Source organism: Petromyzon marinus, chromosome 67 (genome assembly GCF_048934315.1).
Source record: "Petromyzon marinus isolate PM22_M1 ecotype Great Lakes invasive population chromosome 67, UKy_Petmar_22M1.pri1.0, whole genome shotgun sequence".
NCBI lineage: Eukaryota > Metazoa > Chordata > Hyperoartia > Petromyzontiformes > Petromyzontidae > Petromyzon > Petromyzon marinus.
Genome location: NC_133733.1, coordinates 4,935,649 through 4,953,677, shown reverse-complemented (window position 1 = coordinate 4,953,677; position 18,029 = coordinate 4,935,649). Strand labels below are relative to the sequence as shown.

General features: G+C 58.4%; 2 protein-coding genes across 10 annotated transcripts in view; one reads left to right on the top strand and one right to left on the bottom strand.

The window, feature by feature from the left end:
- Window positions 1-16,414, top strand: part of LOC116956793 (neuroligin-3-like) — a 188,587-nt gene extending 172,173 nt beyond the window's left edge. For all 7 annotated transcript variants that reach the window (XM_076054714.1, XM_076054713.1, XM_076054712.1 and 4 more), the window contains 3 exons: window positions 3,377-3,744; window positions 4,704-4,860; window positions 15,278-16,414. In XM_076054714.1, coding sequence (XP_075910829.1) covers window positions 3,377-3,744; window positions 4,704-4,860; window positions 15,278-16,399 — 1,647 coding nt within the window. In that variant the 3' untranslated portion in view covers window positions 16,400-16,414. The remainder of the gene's footprint in view (window positions 1-3,376; window positions 3,745-4,703; window positions 4,861-15,277) is intronic.
- On the bottom strand, window positions 667-3,206 carry LOC142906576 (uncharacterized). 3 transcript variants are annotated; one of them, XM_076054716.1, is made up of 8 exons: window positions 2,628-3,206; window positions 2,417-2,566; window positions 1,909-2,151; window positions 1,502-1,777; window positions 1,318-1,351; window positions 973-1,209; window positions 805-885; window positions 667-713 (listed from the first exon to the last, which is right to left on the bottom strand). In XM_076054716.1, the coding sequence occupies exons 1-8, from the start codon at window positions 2,922-2,924 to the stop codon at window positions 685-687; spliced, it is 1,347 nt and encodes a 448-aa protein (XP_075910831.1). In that variant the 5' UTR covers window positions 2,925-3,206; the 3' UTR covers window positions 667-684. The 3 variants fall into 3 exon arrangements, with proteins under 3 accessions (XP_075910831.1, XP_075910830.1, XP_075910832.1); XM_076054715.1 differs by having other exon boundaries at window positions 805-1,209; XM_076054717.1 differs by lacking the exons at window positions 667-713; window positions 805-885; window positions 973-1,209 and having other exon boundaries at window positions 1,253-1,777; window positions 2,628-3,201.
- Window positions 16,415-18,029: the final 1,615 nt, after the last annotated feature.

Genomic DNA, 18,029 nt, shown 5'->3' with positions numbered 1-18,029 from the left:
CACCACGACCACCTTCATCACATCCACCACCGCCACCTTCATCACATCCACCACGACCACCTTCATCACATCCACCACCGCCACCTTCATCACATCCACCACGACCACCACCTTCATCACATCCACCACGACCACCTTCATCACATCCACCACGACCACCACCTTCATCACATCCACCACCACCACCACCACCTTCATCACATCCACCACAACCAACACCAACCACCTTCATCACTTCCACCACAACCAACACCAACACCTTCATCACATCCACCACAACCAACCACCTTCATCACATCTACCACGACCACCACCGCCGCCTTCATCACATCCACCACGACCAACCACCTTCATCACATCCACCACGACCAACCACCTTCATCACATCCACCACGACCACCACCGCCACCTTCATCACATCCACCACGACCACCTTCATCACATCCACCACGACCACCACCTTCATCACATCCACCACCGCCACCACCTTCATCACATCCACCACCACCACCTTCATCACACCACCACAAACAACACCAACCACCTTCATCACATCCACCACAACCAACACCACCGCCTTCATCACATCCACCACGACCACCTTCATCACATCCACCACCGCCACCTTCATCACATCCACCACGAGCACCACCTTCATCACATCCACCACCACCACCACCTTCATCACATCCACCACAACCAACACCAACCACCTTCATCACTTCCACCACAACCAACACCAACCACCTTCATCACATCCACCACAACCAACACCGCCGCCTTCATCACATCCACCACGACCACCTTCATCACATCCACCACGACCACCACCGCCACCTTCATCACATCCACCACGACCACCTTCATCACATCCACCACGACCACCTTCATCACATCCACCACAACAAACACCGCCACCTTCATCACATCCACCACGACCACCACCGCCGCCTTCATCACATCCACCACGACCACCTTCATCACATCCACCACCGCCACCTTCATCACATCCACCACGACCACCTTCATCACATCCACCACGACCACCTTCATCACATCCACCACAACAAACACCGCCACCTTCATCACATCCACCACGACCACCACCGCCGCCTTCATCACATCCACCACAACCACCTTCATCACATCCACCACCGCCACCTTCATCACATCCACCACGACCACCTTCATCACATCCACCACCGCCACCTTCATCACATCCACCACGACCACCACCTTCATCACATCCACCACGACCACCTTCATCACATCCACCACGACCACCACCTTCATCACATCCACCACCACCACCACCACCTTCATCACATCCACCACAACCAACACCAACCACCTTCATCACTTCCACCACAACCAACACCAACACCTTCATCACATCCACCACAACCAACCACCTTCATCACATCTACCACGACCACCACCGCCGCCTTCATCACATCCACCACGACCAACCACCTTCATCACATTCACCACGACCAACCACCTTCATCACATCCACCACGACCACCACCGCCACCTTCATCACATCCACCACGACCACCTTCATCACATCCACCACGACCACCACCTTCATCACATCCACCACCGCCACCACCTTCATCACATCCACCACCACCACCTTCATCACACCACCACAACCAACACCAACCACCTTCATCACATCCACCACAACCAACACCACCGCCTTCATCACATCCACCACGACCACCTTCATCACATCCACCACCGCCACCTTCATCACATCCACCACGACCACCACCTTCATCACATCCACCACCACCACCACCACCTTCATCACATCCACCACAACCAACACCAACCACCTTCATCACTTCCACCACAACCAACACCAACCACCTTCATCACATCCACCACGACCACCACCGCCACCTTCATCACATCCACCACGACCACCTTCATCACATCCACCACGACCACCACCTTCATCACATCCACCACCGCCACCACCTTCATCACATCCACCACCACCACCTTCATCACACCACCACAACCAACACCAACCACCTTCATCACATCCACCACAACCAACACCACCGCCTTCATCACATCCACCACGACCACCTTCATCACATCCACCACCGCCACCTTCATCACATCCACCACGACCACCACCTTCATCACATCCACCACCACCACCACCTTCATCACATCCACCACAACCAACACCAACCACCTTCATCACTTCCACCACAACCAACACCGCCGCCTTCATCACATCCACCACGACCACCACCGCCACCTTCATCACATCCACCACGACCACCTTCATCACATCCACCACGACCACCTTCATCACATCCACCACAACAAACACCGCCACCTTCATCACATCCACCACGACCACCACCGCCGCCTTCATCACATCCACCACGACCACCTTCATCACATCCACCACCGCCACCTTCATCACATCCACCACGACCACCACCTTCATCACATCCACCACCGCCACCTTCATCACATCCACCACGACCACCACCTTCATCACATCCACCACCGCCACCTTCATCACATCCACCACGACCACCTTCATCACATCTACCACGACCAACACCAACCACCTTCATCACATCCACCACCGCCACCACCTTCATCACATCCACCACCGCCACCTTCATCACATCCACCACGACCACCACCTTCATCACATCCACCACGACCACCTTCATCACATCCACCACCACCACCTTCATCACATCCACCACGACCAACACCTTCATCACATCCACCACAACCAACACCAACACCGCCTTCATCACATCCACAACGACCACCACCTTCATCACATCCACCACGACCACCACCTTCATCACATCCACCACGACCACCTTCATCACATCCACCACCACCACCTTCATCACATCCACCACGACCACCACCTTCATCACATCCACCACAACCAACTAACCACCTTCATCACATACACCACAACCAACACCGCCGCCTTCATCACATCCACCACCACCACCTTCATCACATCCACCACGACCACCACCTTCATCACATCCACCACAACCAACCAACCACCTTCATCACATACACCACAACCAACACCGCCGCCTTCATCACATCCACCACCACCACCTTCATCACATCCACCACGACCACCACCTTCATCACATCCACCACAACCAACCAACCACCTTCATCACATACACCACAACCAACACCGCCGCCTTCATCACATCCACCACGACCACCACCTTCATCACATCCACCACGACCACCACCGCCTTCCCTTCCTTCCACCCACCGCATCCCCCCGCCCGACCAACCGCGCGCCCGACCCCCATTAACCCGACCACGCCACCACCACCGCACGCCGCCGGCCGAGCAGAGCAAGGACGAGCTCCGCGAGACCATCAAGTTCATGTACACCGACTGGGCGGACCGCGACAACGCGGAGACTCGCCGCAAGACGCTGCTGGCCCTCTTCACGGACCACCAGTGGGTGGCGCCCGCCGTCGCCACGGCCGACCTCCACGCGCAGTACGGCTCGCCCACCTACGTCTACGCCTTCTACCACCACTGCCAGAGCGAGATGAAGCCCGCTTGGGCGGACGCGGCGCACGGCGACGAGATCCCGTACGTGTTCGGCGTGCCCATGGTGGGCCCCACCGAGCTCTTCCCGTGCAACTTCTCCAAGAACGACGTCATGCTGAGCGCTGTCATCATGACCTACTGGAGCAACTTTGCCAAGACCGGGTGAGCCCGGTAGGGGGTGTTGGGGGGAACGGGGGTGGGATGGAGGAGGATGTGAGGGATGGAGCTTTTTGTGGGAGGGGGGGGGGGGGGGTTACGGACCGCACGGTGGAGAAGGTGGGGGGGGGGGTGAGGGGGGGGGGTGGGGGGTAGGGGGGGGGGGTCAGTGCGTGTTTTGGTCGGCGTAGGTGACAGCTTCGGCTGGTCATCTCGGTCGAGCTGCTGGGTCTGTCCCGTGACCTCCTCCTGCACCTAGCCTGGCACAGTAGAGGGGGAGGGTACAGCTGGTGGTGAATCTACCGGTCATCTCAGTCGGTCGACCCGTGGCACCCGCCGGGTCTGTCACGTGACCTCTTCCTGCACCTAGCCTGGCACAGTAGGGGGGGTACAGCTGGTGGTGCATCTACTGGTCATCTCAGTCGGCCAACCCATGGCACCTGTTGGGTCTGTCCCGTGACCTCCTCCTGCACCTAGCCTGGCACAGTAGAGGAGGGGAGTACAGCTGGTGGTGCATCTAGCGGTCATCTCAGTCGGCCGACACCGTGGCACCCGCCGGGTCTGTCCCATGACCTCCTCCTGCACCTAGCCTGGCACAGTAGGGGGGTACAGCTGGTGGTGCATCTACCGGTCATCTCAGTCGGTCGACCCGTGGCACCCGCTGGGTCTGTCACGTGACCTCCTCCTGCACCTAGCCTGGCACAGTAGGGGGGTACAGCTGGTGGTGCATCTACCGGTCATCTCAGTCGGCCGACACCGTGGCACCCGCCGGGTCTGTCCCGTGACCTCCCCTCCTCGCCAGCCGAGAACCTTCGACACTTCACGTGACGGCCTCAAAGCGGTGCACCTAGCCTGGCACGGGCGCCGTGGCGACGTGACGTGGCTCAAGTCTTTGTCTCCCCCCGTGCCCCCCCCCACCGTGCCCCCCCCCACCGTGCCCCCCCCCACCGTGCCCCCCCCCCCAGCGACCCGAACCTGCCGGTGCCGCAGGACACCAAGTTCATCCACACGAAGCCGAACCGCTTTGAGGAGGTGGCCTGGTCCAAGTACAACCCCAAGGACCAGCACTACCTGCACATCGGCCTCAAGCCGCGCGTGCGTGAGCACTACCGCGCCAACAAGGTGGGCGCTGTAGTGGTAGTGCCGGTACAACGGGGGGCCACTACCGCTCCGACGAGGCGGGCGCTGTAGTGGTAGTACCAGTACAACGGGGGAGGGTACTACCGCTCCGACGAGGAGGGCGCTGTAGTGGTAGTACCGGTACAACGGGGGGTCACTACCGCTCCGACGAGGAGGGCGCTGTAGTGGTAGTGCCGGTACAACGGGGGGGGGTACTACCGCTCCGACGAGGCGGCCGCTGTAGTGGTAGTACCGGTACAACGGGGGGGGGCACTACCGCTCCGACGAGGAGGGCGCTGTAGTGGTAGTACCGGTACAACGGGGGGGCACTACCGCGCCGACGAGGCGGACGCTGTAGTGGTAGTGCCGGTACAACGGGGGAGGGTACTACCGCTCCGACGAGGCGGGCGCTGTAGTGGTAGTGCCGGTACAACGGGGGGGCACTACCGCTCCGACGAGGCGGGCGCTGTAGTGGTAGTGCCGGTACAACAGGGGGCACTACCGCTCCGACGAGGAGGGCGCTGTAGTGGTAGTGCCGGTACAACGGGGGAGGGTACTACCGCTCCGACGAGGAGGGCGCTGTAGTGGTAGTACCGGTACAACAGGGGGCACTACCGCTCCGACAAGGCGGGCGCTGTAGTGGTAGTGCCGGTACAACGGGGGGGCACTACCACTCCGACAAGGCGGGCGCTGTAGTGGTAGTACCGGTACAACGGGGGGGGGTACTACCGCTCCGACGAGGCGGCCGCTGTAGTGGTAGTACCGGTACAACGGGGGGGGGCACTACCGCTCCGACGAGGTGGGCGTTGTAGTGGTAGTGCCGGTACAACGCGGGGTCACTACCGCTCCGACGAGGCGGACGCTGTAGTGGTAGTGCCGCTATCCTGATGGCGGTGGTGGTGGAGATGGCGGTGGTGGTGGTGGTGGTGGATGGTGGTGGCAGTGGCGGTAGTAACAGAGGGTTGCAACGAGGCCTGCCGTGTCTCTGGTGCGAGCTTGAAGGGTCTCTCCTCGGCCATAGAGGCTACCCTCTAGTTTAAGACGTGGGAGGCTTTCGCCACCAATATCATCCATAATAGATGTCTTTTGGGGTCAGATGGCATAAAGTCTGTCTGAGCCAAAAGACCTCTATTATACGGGACTATACCGCTTGGTTCTTCCGGTAGACTCACGTAGGTAGAAGAACAATAGGTCGCGACGTTTCGATCGCGACACAAGCAGTCGTCATCAGGTGAGACAACCACAGCAATCGTCATCAGGTGGGACAACCACAGCAATCGTCATCAGGTGGGACAACCACAGCAATCGTCATCAGGTGGGACAACCACAGCAATCGTCATCAAGTGGTACAACCATAGCAAACGTCATCGGGTGGTACAACCACAGCAATCGTCATCAGCTGTGGGACAACCACAGCAATCGTCATCAGGTGTGGGACAACCACAGCAGAATAATAAATAATATATCACGACGTTTTGATCGCAACGCGAGCGGTCGGTCTTCCAGCGCGAGGGAGCTGTTGCAACAAGAGGAGGTTCATCTTCTTTGGCTCTTTCGGTAAAGTCACCACCACGTAGAATGAGAATAAAATAACAAATTGCTAAAATAAAAAAATAACACGATAATATTCTCACGACGTTTCGGCCACAACACGAGCGGCCTTCGTTCTACGTGACGGCGACTTTACCGAAAGAACCAAAGAAGATGAATCCTTGCAGTCACGAAAGCTTTCAATCGAAAGGAGGCGGTTCATTAACGTGGCGATGGGCAAGTAGGCGGGGGTCTGAGCCGGAAAGGAATTTCCGTCCCCGGACGCGAGCCGACGTCAATCGCGCTAATGTGGCGGAGATTACGTCGAGGGAGATTAGTAAGTGAATTGTGATGTCTGTGTGTGTGTGTGAGACACAAGCCGCGTAGCTGCCAACGGCGCTTTGAAGCAAGCGCGTCCGCGTCAATAGGCGAACCTGGTCGGGTGGCTTGAATGTCCGGGTGGGTCAATGACGCCGGCACCTGGGCCCGAGTGATTGTGAAGGCACGCGTCAGATCAGCCCATGGGCCTTAAGCGACCAGCACGCTTTTCCAGCATCGGCGCATCCGCGCAACATCGTGAAAACCCACACACGCATTCACGCATCCACACAACCACTGACGCACACACACACACACACCAACACCAACACACACACACCAACACACACACCCACACACACACACACATTAACCCACACACACCCACACTAATCCGCACACACACCAACACACACACACATACACACACCCGCACACACACTAACACATACACCCACCCACCCACGCACACACACCCACACTAACCCACACAACAACAACCGCCATTCGCCACTAAGTGGCGGTGACGTCACCACGACGCTTGTGCCAGGCCATGTGCACCTTGAGGCCACGTGAAGTGTCGAACGCCCGCTGGCAGGAGGTCACGGGGCAGACCCAGGTGCCACGGGTCGACTGATTAAGATGACTGAGACGACTGGCTGATGCACCACCTGTGCCCCCTACTGTGCCAACTTGCACACTCACCCACCCACATACATCGACAAAAGATAAATATCCCCCGTGTAGCCTTAACAGACTGTAGGGGCAAGTGCTGTTAGCGAGCACCTATGAATCCCGGATCGGTACACGAGGGGGTGGGTGGCCAGCACCACGCCCGACCGCCTTTTTCTCCCTAGTGGCAATGTTTACACACTGCACCAGGTACTCATTTGAGGCTGAGTCGACCTAGGGGAGGCCCGGGATCGGTTAAGATAATCGTCACTGGTGTTGGCCGTGAGCGGGAATCGAACCCGGGTCGCCGGGTTCATAGCGCAGCGCGCTAAACGCTACACTATCGCTCCCCACAACACACCAACACACACACCCACCCACACACGCAGACACCCACACTAACCCACACACACATACACCCACACCAACACAAACCCACACACACATACACCCACCCGCACACACACCAACACACACACCCACCCACACACGCAGACACCCACACTAACCCACCCACACACGCAGACACCCACACTAACCCACACACACATACACCCACCCGCACACACACCAACACACACACACGCACCCACGCACACACACACACACCCACACTAACCCACACACACACAACCACATTAACCCGCGCACACACACACACCCACCCTCACCCACCCACCCACGCACACACACCCACACGAACCCACATACACACACCCACACACCCACACTAACCCGCACACCCACCTACCGGCACACAACAACAACAACAACCGCCATTCGCCACTAAGTGGCGGTGACGTCACCACGACGCTTGTGCCAGGCCATGTGCACCCTGAGGCCACGTGAAGTGTCGAACGCCCGCTGGCAGGAGGTCACGGGGCAGACCCAGGTGCCATGGGTCGACTGATTAAGATGACTGAGACGACTGGCTGATGCACCACCTGTGCCCCCTACTGTGCCAACTTGCACACTCACCCACCCACATACATCGACAAAAGATAAATATCCCCCGTGTAGCCTCTAACAGGCTGTAGGGGCAAGTGCTGTTAGCGAGCACCTATGAAGGCCGGAACGGTACACGAGGGGGTGGGTGGCCAGCACCACACCCGACCGCCTTTGTCTCCCTAGTAGCGATGTTCACTACACACCGCACCAGGTACTCATTTGAGGCTGAGTCGACCTAGGGGAGGCCCGGGACCGGTTCAGATAATCGTCACTGGTGTTGGCCGTGAGCGGGAATCGAACCCGGGTCGCCAGGTTCGTAGCGCAGCGTAGCGCTAACCGCTACACTACCACTCCCCACACACAGACACACACAGTGGCACACACAGTGACACATACACACAGTGACACACACACACAGTGACACACACACAGTGACACACACACACAGTGACACACACACACACACAGTGACACATACACACAGTGACACACACACACAGTGACACACACACAGTGACACACACAGTGACACACACACACACACAGTGACACACACAGTGACACATACACACAGTGACACACACAGTGACACACACACACAGTGACACACACAGTGACACACACATACAGTGACACACACAGTGACACACACACACAGTGACACACACAGTGACACACACACAGTGACACACACACAGTGACACACACAGTGACACACACTCAGACACTCACACAGACACACACACACAGACACACACACAGTAACACACACACAGTGACACACACACAGTGACACACACAGTGACACACACATAGACACTCACACAGACACACACACAGTGACACACACACAGTGACACATACACAGTGACACACACAGTGACACAGTGACACACACAGTGACACACACACACAGTGACACACACACAGACACTCACAGTGACACACACACAGTGACACACACAGCGACACACACAGTGACACAAACCCACAGTGACACACACACAGTGACACATACACAGTGACACAGTGACACACACAGTGACACACACACAGTGACACACACACAGACACTCACAGTGACACACACACAGTGACACACACAGTGACACACACACACATACAGTGACACACACAGTGACACATAGGGACACACACAGTGACACAGAGTGACACACAGTGACACACACACAGTGACACACACAGTGACACACACACACAGTGACACACACACAGTGACACACACACATACAGTGACACACACACACAGTGACACACACAGTGACACACACCCACAGTGACACACACACAGTGACACACACACAGTGACACACACACACATACAGTGGCACACACAGTGACACATAGTGACACACACAGTGACACACAGTGACACACACAGTGACACACAGTGACACAGTGACACACACAGTGACACAGTGACACACACAGACACACACACAGACACACACACAGACACACACACAGTGACACACACACAGTGACACAGTGACACACACAGTGACACACACAGTGACACAGTGACACACACAGTGACACACAGTGACACAGTGACACACACACAGTGACACACACAGTGACACACACACAGTAACACAGACAGCGACACACACAGTGTCACACACCCACAGTGACACACACACAGACACTCACAGTGACACACACAGTGACACACAGAGTGACACACACACACAGTGACACACACAGCGACACACACAGTGACACACACCCACAGTGACACACACACACACAGTGACACACACACACATACAGTGACACACACAGTGACACACACACAGTGACACACAAACAGTGACACACAGTGACACACACACAGTGACACACACATAGTGACACACACACAGTGACACACACAGTGACACACACACAGTGACACACACACAGTGACACACACACAGTGACACACACACAGTCACACACACACAGTGACACACACAGTGACACAGTGACACTGTTAGGGAGACTGCCCCCCCCCCCCGTCTCCCCGTTCTCCCATGACCCACCGTCCTCCTGCTCTCCCCCCTTCGCTGCTGTTCCTCGGGGCACGCTTTAACTGGCTGCACTAACCCCTTTACAATCACGGAGAGCGTGCACACGCGGGCGAAATTACACACCCGTGCGTAAACACAGAAACCACGCTCACGGGTTAACGTGCCGCGGAGAGCGTGCGCACGTGGGAGTAAAATTACACACCCGTGTGTAAACACAGAAACCACGCTCACGGGTTAACGTGCCGCGGAGAGCGTGCACACGCGGGCGAAATTACACACCCGTGCGAAAACACAGAAACCACGCTCACGGGTTAACGTGCCGCGGAGAGCGTGCACACCCGGGCGAAATTACACACCCGTGTGTAAACACAGAAACCACGCTCACGGGTTAACGTGCCGCGGCGAGCGTGCGCACGCGGGAGTAAAATTACACACCCGTGCGTAGACACAGAAACCACGCTCACGGGTTAACGTGCCGCGGAGAGCGTGCGCACGCGGGCGAAATTACACACCCGTGTGTAAACACAGAAACCACGCTCACGGGTTAACGTGCCACGGACAGCGTGCACACGCGGGCGAAATTACACACCCGTGTGTAAACACAGAAACCACGCTCACGGGTTAACGTGCCGCGGAGAGCGTGCGCACGTGGGAGTAAAATTACACACCCGTGCGTAGACACAGAAACCACGCTCACGGGTTAACGTGCCGCGGCGAGCGTGCGCACGTGGGAGTAAAATTACACACCCGTGCGTAGACACAGAAACCACGCTCACGGGTTAACGTGCCGCGGAGAGCGTGCACACGCGGGCGAAATTACACACCCGTGCATAAACACAGAAACAACAGCACGCACACGTGGGCGAAATTACAACACCCGTGCGTAAACACAGAAACCACGCTCATGGGTTAACGTGCCGCGGAGAGCGTGCGCACGTGGGAGTAAAATTACACACCCGTGCGTAAACACAGAAACCACGCTCACGGGTTAACGTGCCGCGGAGAGCGTGCGCACGTGGGAGTAAAATTACACACCCGTGCGTAAACACAGAAACCACGCTCACGGGTTAACGTGCCACGGAGAGCGTGCGCACGTGGGAGTAAAATTACACACCCGTGCGTAGACACAGAAACCACGCTCACGGGTTAACGTGCCGCGGAGAGCGTGCGCACGTGGGAGTAAAATTACACACCCGTGCGTAGACACAGAAACCACGCTCACGGGTTAACGTGCCGCGGAGAGCGTGCGCACGTGGGAGTAAAATTACACACCCGTGTGTAAACACAGAAACCACGCTCACGGGTTAACGTGCCACGGACAGCGTGCGCACGCGGGCGAAATTACACACCCGTGCGTAGACACAGAAACCACGCTCACGGGTTAACGTGCCACGGAGAGCGTGCACACGCGGGCGAAATTACACACCCGTGCGTAAACACAGAAACCACGGCGCGCAGGCTCGCCACACCACGCACTCCCCTCCGCGCTCACAGAGACAACACGGCACGGTTTATACTCTACGGACGATTCATTCCCCACGGATAAACAAACCGGACCGCGCCTGTCAGTGCAGACCAAGCAGGACGGGTCGAACCTATCCCTCTTACTGCCTGACACTCAATCGGCCCGCCGGCTCTCTGTTCTCGCTTTCTCTCTCAGAATTTCGCCCCTCTTGTCTCACCTCTCCTCCCTGTACTCACGGTCCGACCTCGCAGCGTTGGGGGGGTCAGGCGGAAAGATGATGCCGTAAAGGGAATCTGGCTGTTCTCTAACAGTGAGGTGACGGCTCCTCGCTCCCCGTCTCCAGTTGATGATCCCCAGCGAGAACGACCCCGTGCTTTCCAAAACCGTCCCTTTTTATGCTCAGCTTCAAAGCCCCCAATGTCGCCGACCCGTTGGCCTCTTATCCAATCCGATCACCCCCCCTCTCCGACGCTCCGCCCCCCCCCCCCCCATTGTTTAACCAAGTGCACCGACTCAATAAGCGAGCCGGTGCGGCATCATCGCCGTTAACCCGCGGTGCATCGTGGGTAGAGACGTTAATCCACGGTGCATCATGGGTAGAGACGTTAATCCGTGGTGCATCACGGGTAGAGACGTTAACCCGTGGTGCATCACGGGTAGAGACGTTAATCTGCGGTGCATCATGGGTAGAGACGTTAACCCGCGGTGCATCGTGGGTAGAGACGTTAATCCGCGGTGCACCATGGGTAGAGACGTTAACCCATGGTGCATCATGGGTAGAGACGTCAATCCATGGTGCATCATGGGTAGAGACGTCAATCCGCGGTGCATCACGGGTAGAGACGTTAATCCGTGGTGCATCATGGGTAGAGACGTCAATCCGCGCTGCATCATGGGTAGAGACGTCAATCATTGGTGCATCATGGGTAGAGACGTTAACCCGCGGTGCATCATGGGTAGAGACGTCAGTCCGTGGTGCATCACGGGTAGAGACGTTAATCCGTGGTGCATCATGGGTAGAGACGTTAACCCGTAGTGCACCATGGGTAGAGACGTCAATCCGCGGTGCATCACGGGTAGAGACGTTAATCCGTGGTGCACCATGGGTAGAGACGTTTAACCCGCGGTGCATCATGGGTAGAGACGTTAACCCGTGGTGCATCACGGGTAGAAACGTTAATCCGTGGTGCACCATGGGTAGAGACGTTTAACCCGTGGTGCATCGTGGGTAGAGACGTTAATCCGTGGTGCATCACGGGTAGAGACGTTAACCCGTGGTGCATCACGGGTAGAGACGTTAACCCGTGGTGCACCATGGGTAGAGACGTTAACCCGTGGTGCACCATGGGTAGAGACGTTTAACCCGCGCTGCCCCGCTCCTCACCTGCCTGCTGGGTCCGCGTGTGTCTTGGGCATCTCCTCACTGTGGTTCTCAGCGAGTTCGCCGTGGTCATTTAACTTTAAGTTAAGCCACGGCGCTGCAGTGCCATTTGGCCTGGGGGGGGGGGGGGCCTGCCAATTCCCTGGCCCTGAGAAACCGTGGAGCACCCCCACGAGGGGGTCTCTTTGGTAAAAACTCAGGGCAGGTGCCCCCCTCCACCACGAGGCCATACATGAGTGTGTGTGTGTTTATGTGAGTGGGGAGCGGTGGTGTAGCGGTTAGCGCTACGCTGCGCTACGAACCCAGCGACCCGGGTTCGATTCCCGCTCACGGCCAACACCAGTGACGATTATCTGAACCGGTCCCGGGCCTCCCCTAGGTCGACTCAGCCTCAAATGAGTACCTGGTGCGGTGTGTAAACATCGCCACTGGGGAGTCAAAGGCGGTCGGGCGTGGTGCTGGCCACCCACCCCCTCGTGTGCCGTTCCGGCCTTCATAGGTGCTCGCTAACAGCACTTGCTCCGACAGTCTGTTAAGGCTACACGGGGGATCTTTGTCTTTGTGTGTACTTGGGGGAGGTGGCGGGGAGAGCGCTGTGACGGGAGCCGGCTGGCTTCTCGGTCGCAGCGGCGCAGCGACGGCCCCGGTTTCGGCGGAGTGCCTTCGCTGGCGTGGCACCACAACACACACAGTGACACACACAGTGACACACACAGTGACACACACAGTGACACACACACACACACAGTGACACACACAGTGACACACACAGTGACACACACAGTGACACACACACACAGTGACACACACAGTGACACACACAGTGACACACACAGTGACACACACACACAGTGACACACACAGTGACACACACACACAATGACACACACAGTGACACACACAGTGACACACACCCACCCACGCCCTCTCACCCCCCCACCCACCACCCACACAGTGACACACACAGTGACACACCCACCCACGCCCTCTCACCCCCACCCACCACCCACACAGTGACACACACAGTGACACACACACACTTACACAGTGACACACAGTGACACACAGTGACACACACACACACAGTGACACACACAGTGACACACACCCACCCAGGCCCTCTCACCCCCCTACCCACCACCCACACAGTGACACACACAGTGACACACACACACACACAGTGACACACACACAGTGACACACACCCACCCACGCCCTCTCACCCCCCTACCCACCACCCACACAGTGACACACACAGTGACACACACACACAGTGACACACACAGTGACACACATCCACCCACGCCCTCTCACCCCCCTACCCACCACCCACACAGTGACACACACAGTGACACACACACACACAGTGACACACACAGTGACACACACACACACACACAGTGACACACAGTGACACACACACACACACAGTGACACACACACATTGACACACACACACACAGTGACACACACACACACAGTGACACACACACAGTGACACACACACAGTGACACACACACCCACCCACGCCTTCTCACCCCCCCTACCCACCACCCACACAGTGACACACACAGTGACACACAGTGACACACACCCACCCACGCCCTCTCACCCCCACCCACCACCCACACAGTGACACACACAGTGACACACATACACAGTGACACACAGTGACACACAGTGACACACACAGTGACACACACACACACACAGTGACACACACACAGTGACACACACACACACACAGTGACACACACAGTGACACACACACACACACAGTGACACACACAGTGACACACACACAGTGACACACACAGTGACACACACACACAGTGACACACACAGTGACACACACACAGTGACACACACACAGTGACACATACACAGTGACACACACACTGACACACACACACACAGTGACACACACACAGTGACACACACACACACACACAGTGACACATACACAGTGACACACACACTGACACACACACACACAGTGACACACACACAGTGACACACACACCACACACCCACGCCCTCTCACCCCCCCTACCCACCACCCACCCACCCAGGTGGCCTTCTGGCTGGAGCTGGTGCCCCACCTGCACAACTTGCCAGACGTTCCGACGACACGGGCGCCCCCGCTTTCCCCCGACGGCCGCACCGCCCACCCGTGGCGGCCGGGCCCCACCAAGGTCTTCCCGCCGAGGCCCACGGGCCCCTCGGACGAGTGGAACAGCGACAACAGCGGCGGCGGCGGCGGCGGCTCGTCGCTGCTGGAGAACCAGCGGGACTACAGCACGGAGCTGAGCGTGACGATCGCTGTTGGCGCCTCGCTGCTCTTCCTCAACATCCTCGCCTTCGCCGCTCTCTACTACCGCCGGGACAAGCGCTTCGTGGTGGGCCACAACAACAACAACAACAACAGCGGCGGCGGCGGCGGCGGCGGCGGCGGCGGCAACAGCCACCACCACCACCACCACCACCAGCTCCACCAGCCCCAGCAGCACCACGTGCACCACCAGCACCTCGGGCAGCAGCAGCAGCAGCTGCTGCTGCTGCGAGGCGGCGGCGGCGGAGGAGGAGGAGGCGGCGGTGGCGGCGGTGGCGGCGGAGGCGGTGGAGCAATCGGCGTCATCGGCGGCGGCCGCCTCCGCAGCCCGCAGCACGGCAACGGGGCGGGCCACGCGGCCGACGAGCTGATGGCCCTGCAGCTGAAGCACGGCGACCGCGGCATCGCCGGCGGCCTCATCGGCGGAGGCCTCGGCCCCAACGGGGGCGGCGGGCCGTGCGACGGGCCGACCCCGGCGTCGTACGGCGACTTCCCGCCCGACTACGCCCTGGCGCTGCGACGCTCTCCGGACGACATCCCGCTCATGGCGCCCGGCGCCATCACGATGGTGCCCAACGCGCTGGCGGGCCTCGGCTCCCCGGGCGGGCAAGGCGGAGGAGGAGGAGGAGGAGGCGGAGGAGGAGGCGGAGTTGGAGGAGGAGGAGGAGGCGGAGGAGGAGGCGGAGGAGGATCGTCCTCGCTGCAGAACGCCCATTTCCAGCAGCAGCTGCTTGCGTTCGGGGTCGGCGCTCCGTTCGGGGGGGGCGGAGCGGGAGCCGCCGGGCAGCCCCTGCCCGCAATGGCCGGGGCGGCGTTCAGCAGCGGCACGCTGCCGCACTCGCGCTCGACCACGCGCGTCTGAGCCGGGCGGGGGCGGGGCGGCGATGGTGGAGGTCACGGAGGTCGCGGTGGAGGTGGGGGAGACGGTGGAGGTGGTGGAGACGGTGGAGGTGGTGGAGACGGTGGAGGTGGTAGTGGCGGTGGAGGCGGTGGAGGCGACGGTGATGGTGAAGATGGTGGAGGTGGCGGAGGCGATGGAAGCGACGGTGATGGTGGAGGTCATAGAGGTCGTGGTGGTGGTGGTGGTGGTGGTGGAGGTGGAGGTGGAGGCGGTGGAGGCGACGGTGATGGTGAAGATGGTGGAGGTGGCGGAGGCGATGGAAGCGACGGTGATGGTGGAGGTCATAGAGGTGGTCGCGGTGGTGGTGGTGGTGGTGGTGGAACAGACGGGAGGGAAGACAAAGCGGGGTGCGGTGGGGGGGGGGGGTGGATGTGAAGCGAGGAGCCAGCGGCACGGGGAGAGGAGGAGGAGTTGGTGGTGGGTGGGGAGGGTGGGGAGGGTGGGTGGATGGGTGGGTGGATGGGTGGGTGGGTGGATGGGTGCCACCACTGAGACTTGTACAACTCTGGGGGGCGGGGTGGGAGGGGTTTGGGTGATGAGGTCGGGTCATAGGGTCGCGGGGGGTCCTAGGGTCAGGGGTCAGATAGGGAAGATGGGGGGGGGGTCGGGGGGGTCTCGGTCACTCCCACCTCCGTTTTATCTCGGGGTTGTTTATTTTTCGTCGCTAGCACGCTGCATCAACAACAACAACAACAACATGATCATCTACAACAACAACAACATGGTCATCAACAACGACAACAACAACAACAACATGATCATCATCAACAACAACATCAACGACAACGACATGATCATCAACAACAACGTCCTCTAACAACGACTTCAGAAACAGTGACAACAACAACAACAGTGACAACAACAACAATGTCGTCTTCTTCTTCCACTCTTCTCGTTCTCTCTCGTGGGAGGTGGATGGGGTGGAGGAGGATGGAGGATGGGGTGGAGGAGGATGGAGGATGGGGAGGAGGAGGATGGAGGGAGTGGAGGAGGATGGAGGAGGGAGTGGAGGAGGATGGAGGATGGGGAGGAGGAGGATGGAGTGGAGGAGGATGGAGGAGGGAGTGGAGGAGGATGGAGGATGGGGAGGAGGAGGGTGGAGGATGGGGTGGAGGAGGATGGAGGGAGTGGAGGTGGATGGTGGAGGGTGGAGGAGGGGAAGGAGGTGGTGGAGGTGGAGGAGGAGGAGGAGGAGGAGGTGGATGGGGAGGAGGAGTGGGATGATGGGGTGGAGGTGGATGGGGAGGAGGATGGAAGAGGGTGGAGGATGAGGAGGATGAGGAGGAGGAGTGAACTAGTGGTGACATCACGAGCTCTGGAGAGGGTGCGGCAATCGGTTTAGTTGGGGACCCCCAAATATTTTTGTGATTCGCCTCTCGCGCGGCAGCACCGAGAGAGAAGCCATCGTCAAAGTCAAACATCGCGGACTCCGCTTGTCCGAAGCCACATGGTCGTTACGCAACTTGTGGTTGTTGTTGTTGTTGTTGTTCTTTGTACAACTGTTGTTGAAAACAAATCTGGTTGTCAAGGGATGCTCCCCCAACTACTCGTAGCTTTGGCCATCGGAAGGGGGAGGGGGGAAGGCAAAGGC

Bases quoted from the DNA above. Each gene is read 5' to 3' on its own strand.
- LOC142906576 (XM_076054715.1), bottom strand. From the start codon at position 2,924: ATGAAGGTGGTGGTCGTGGTGGATGTGATGAAGGTGGTGGTGGTGGAT. The intron at 2,567-2,627 runs GTGGTGGCGGTG...GATGTGATGAAG, and splicing joins CGGTGGTGGATGTGATGAAG to GTGGTCGTGGTGGATGTGAT. The intron at 2,152-2,416 runs GTGGTCGTGGTG...GATGTGATGAAG, and splicing joins CGGTGGTGGATGTGATGAAG to GTGGTGGTCGTGGTGGATGT.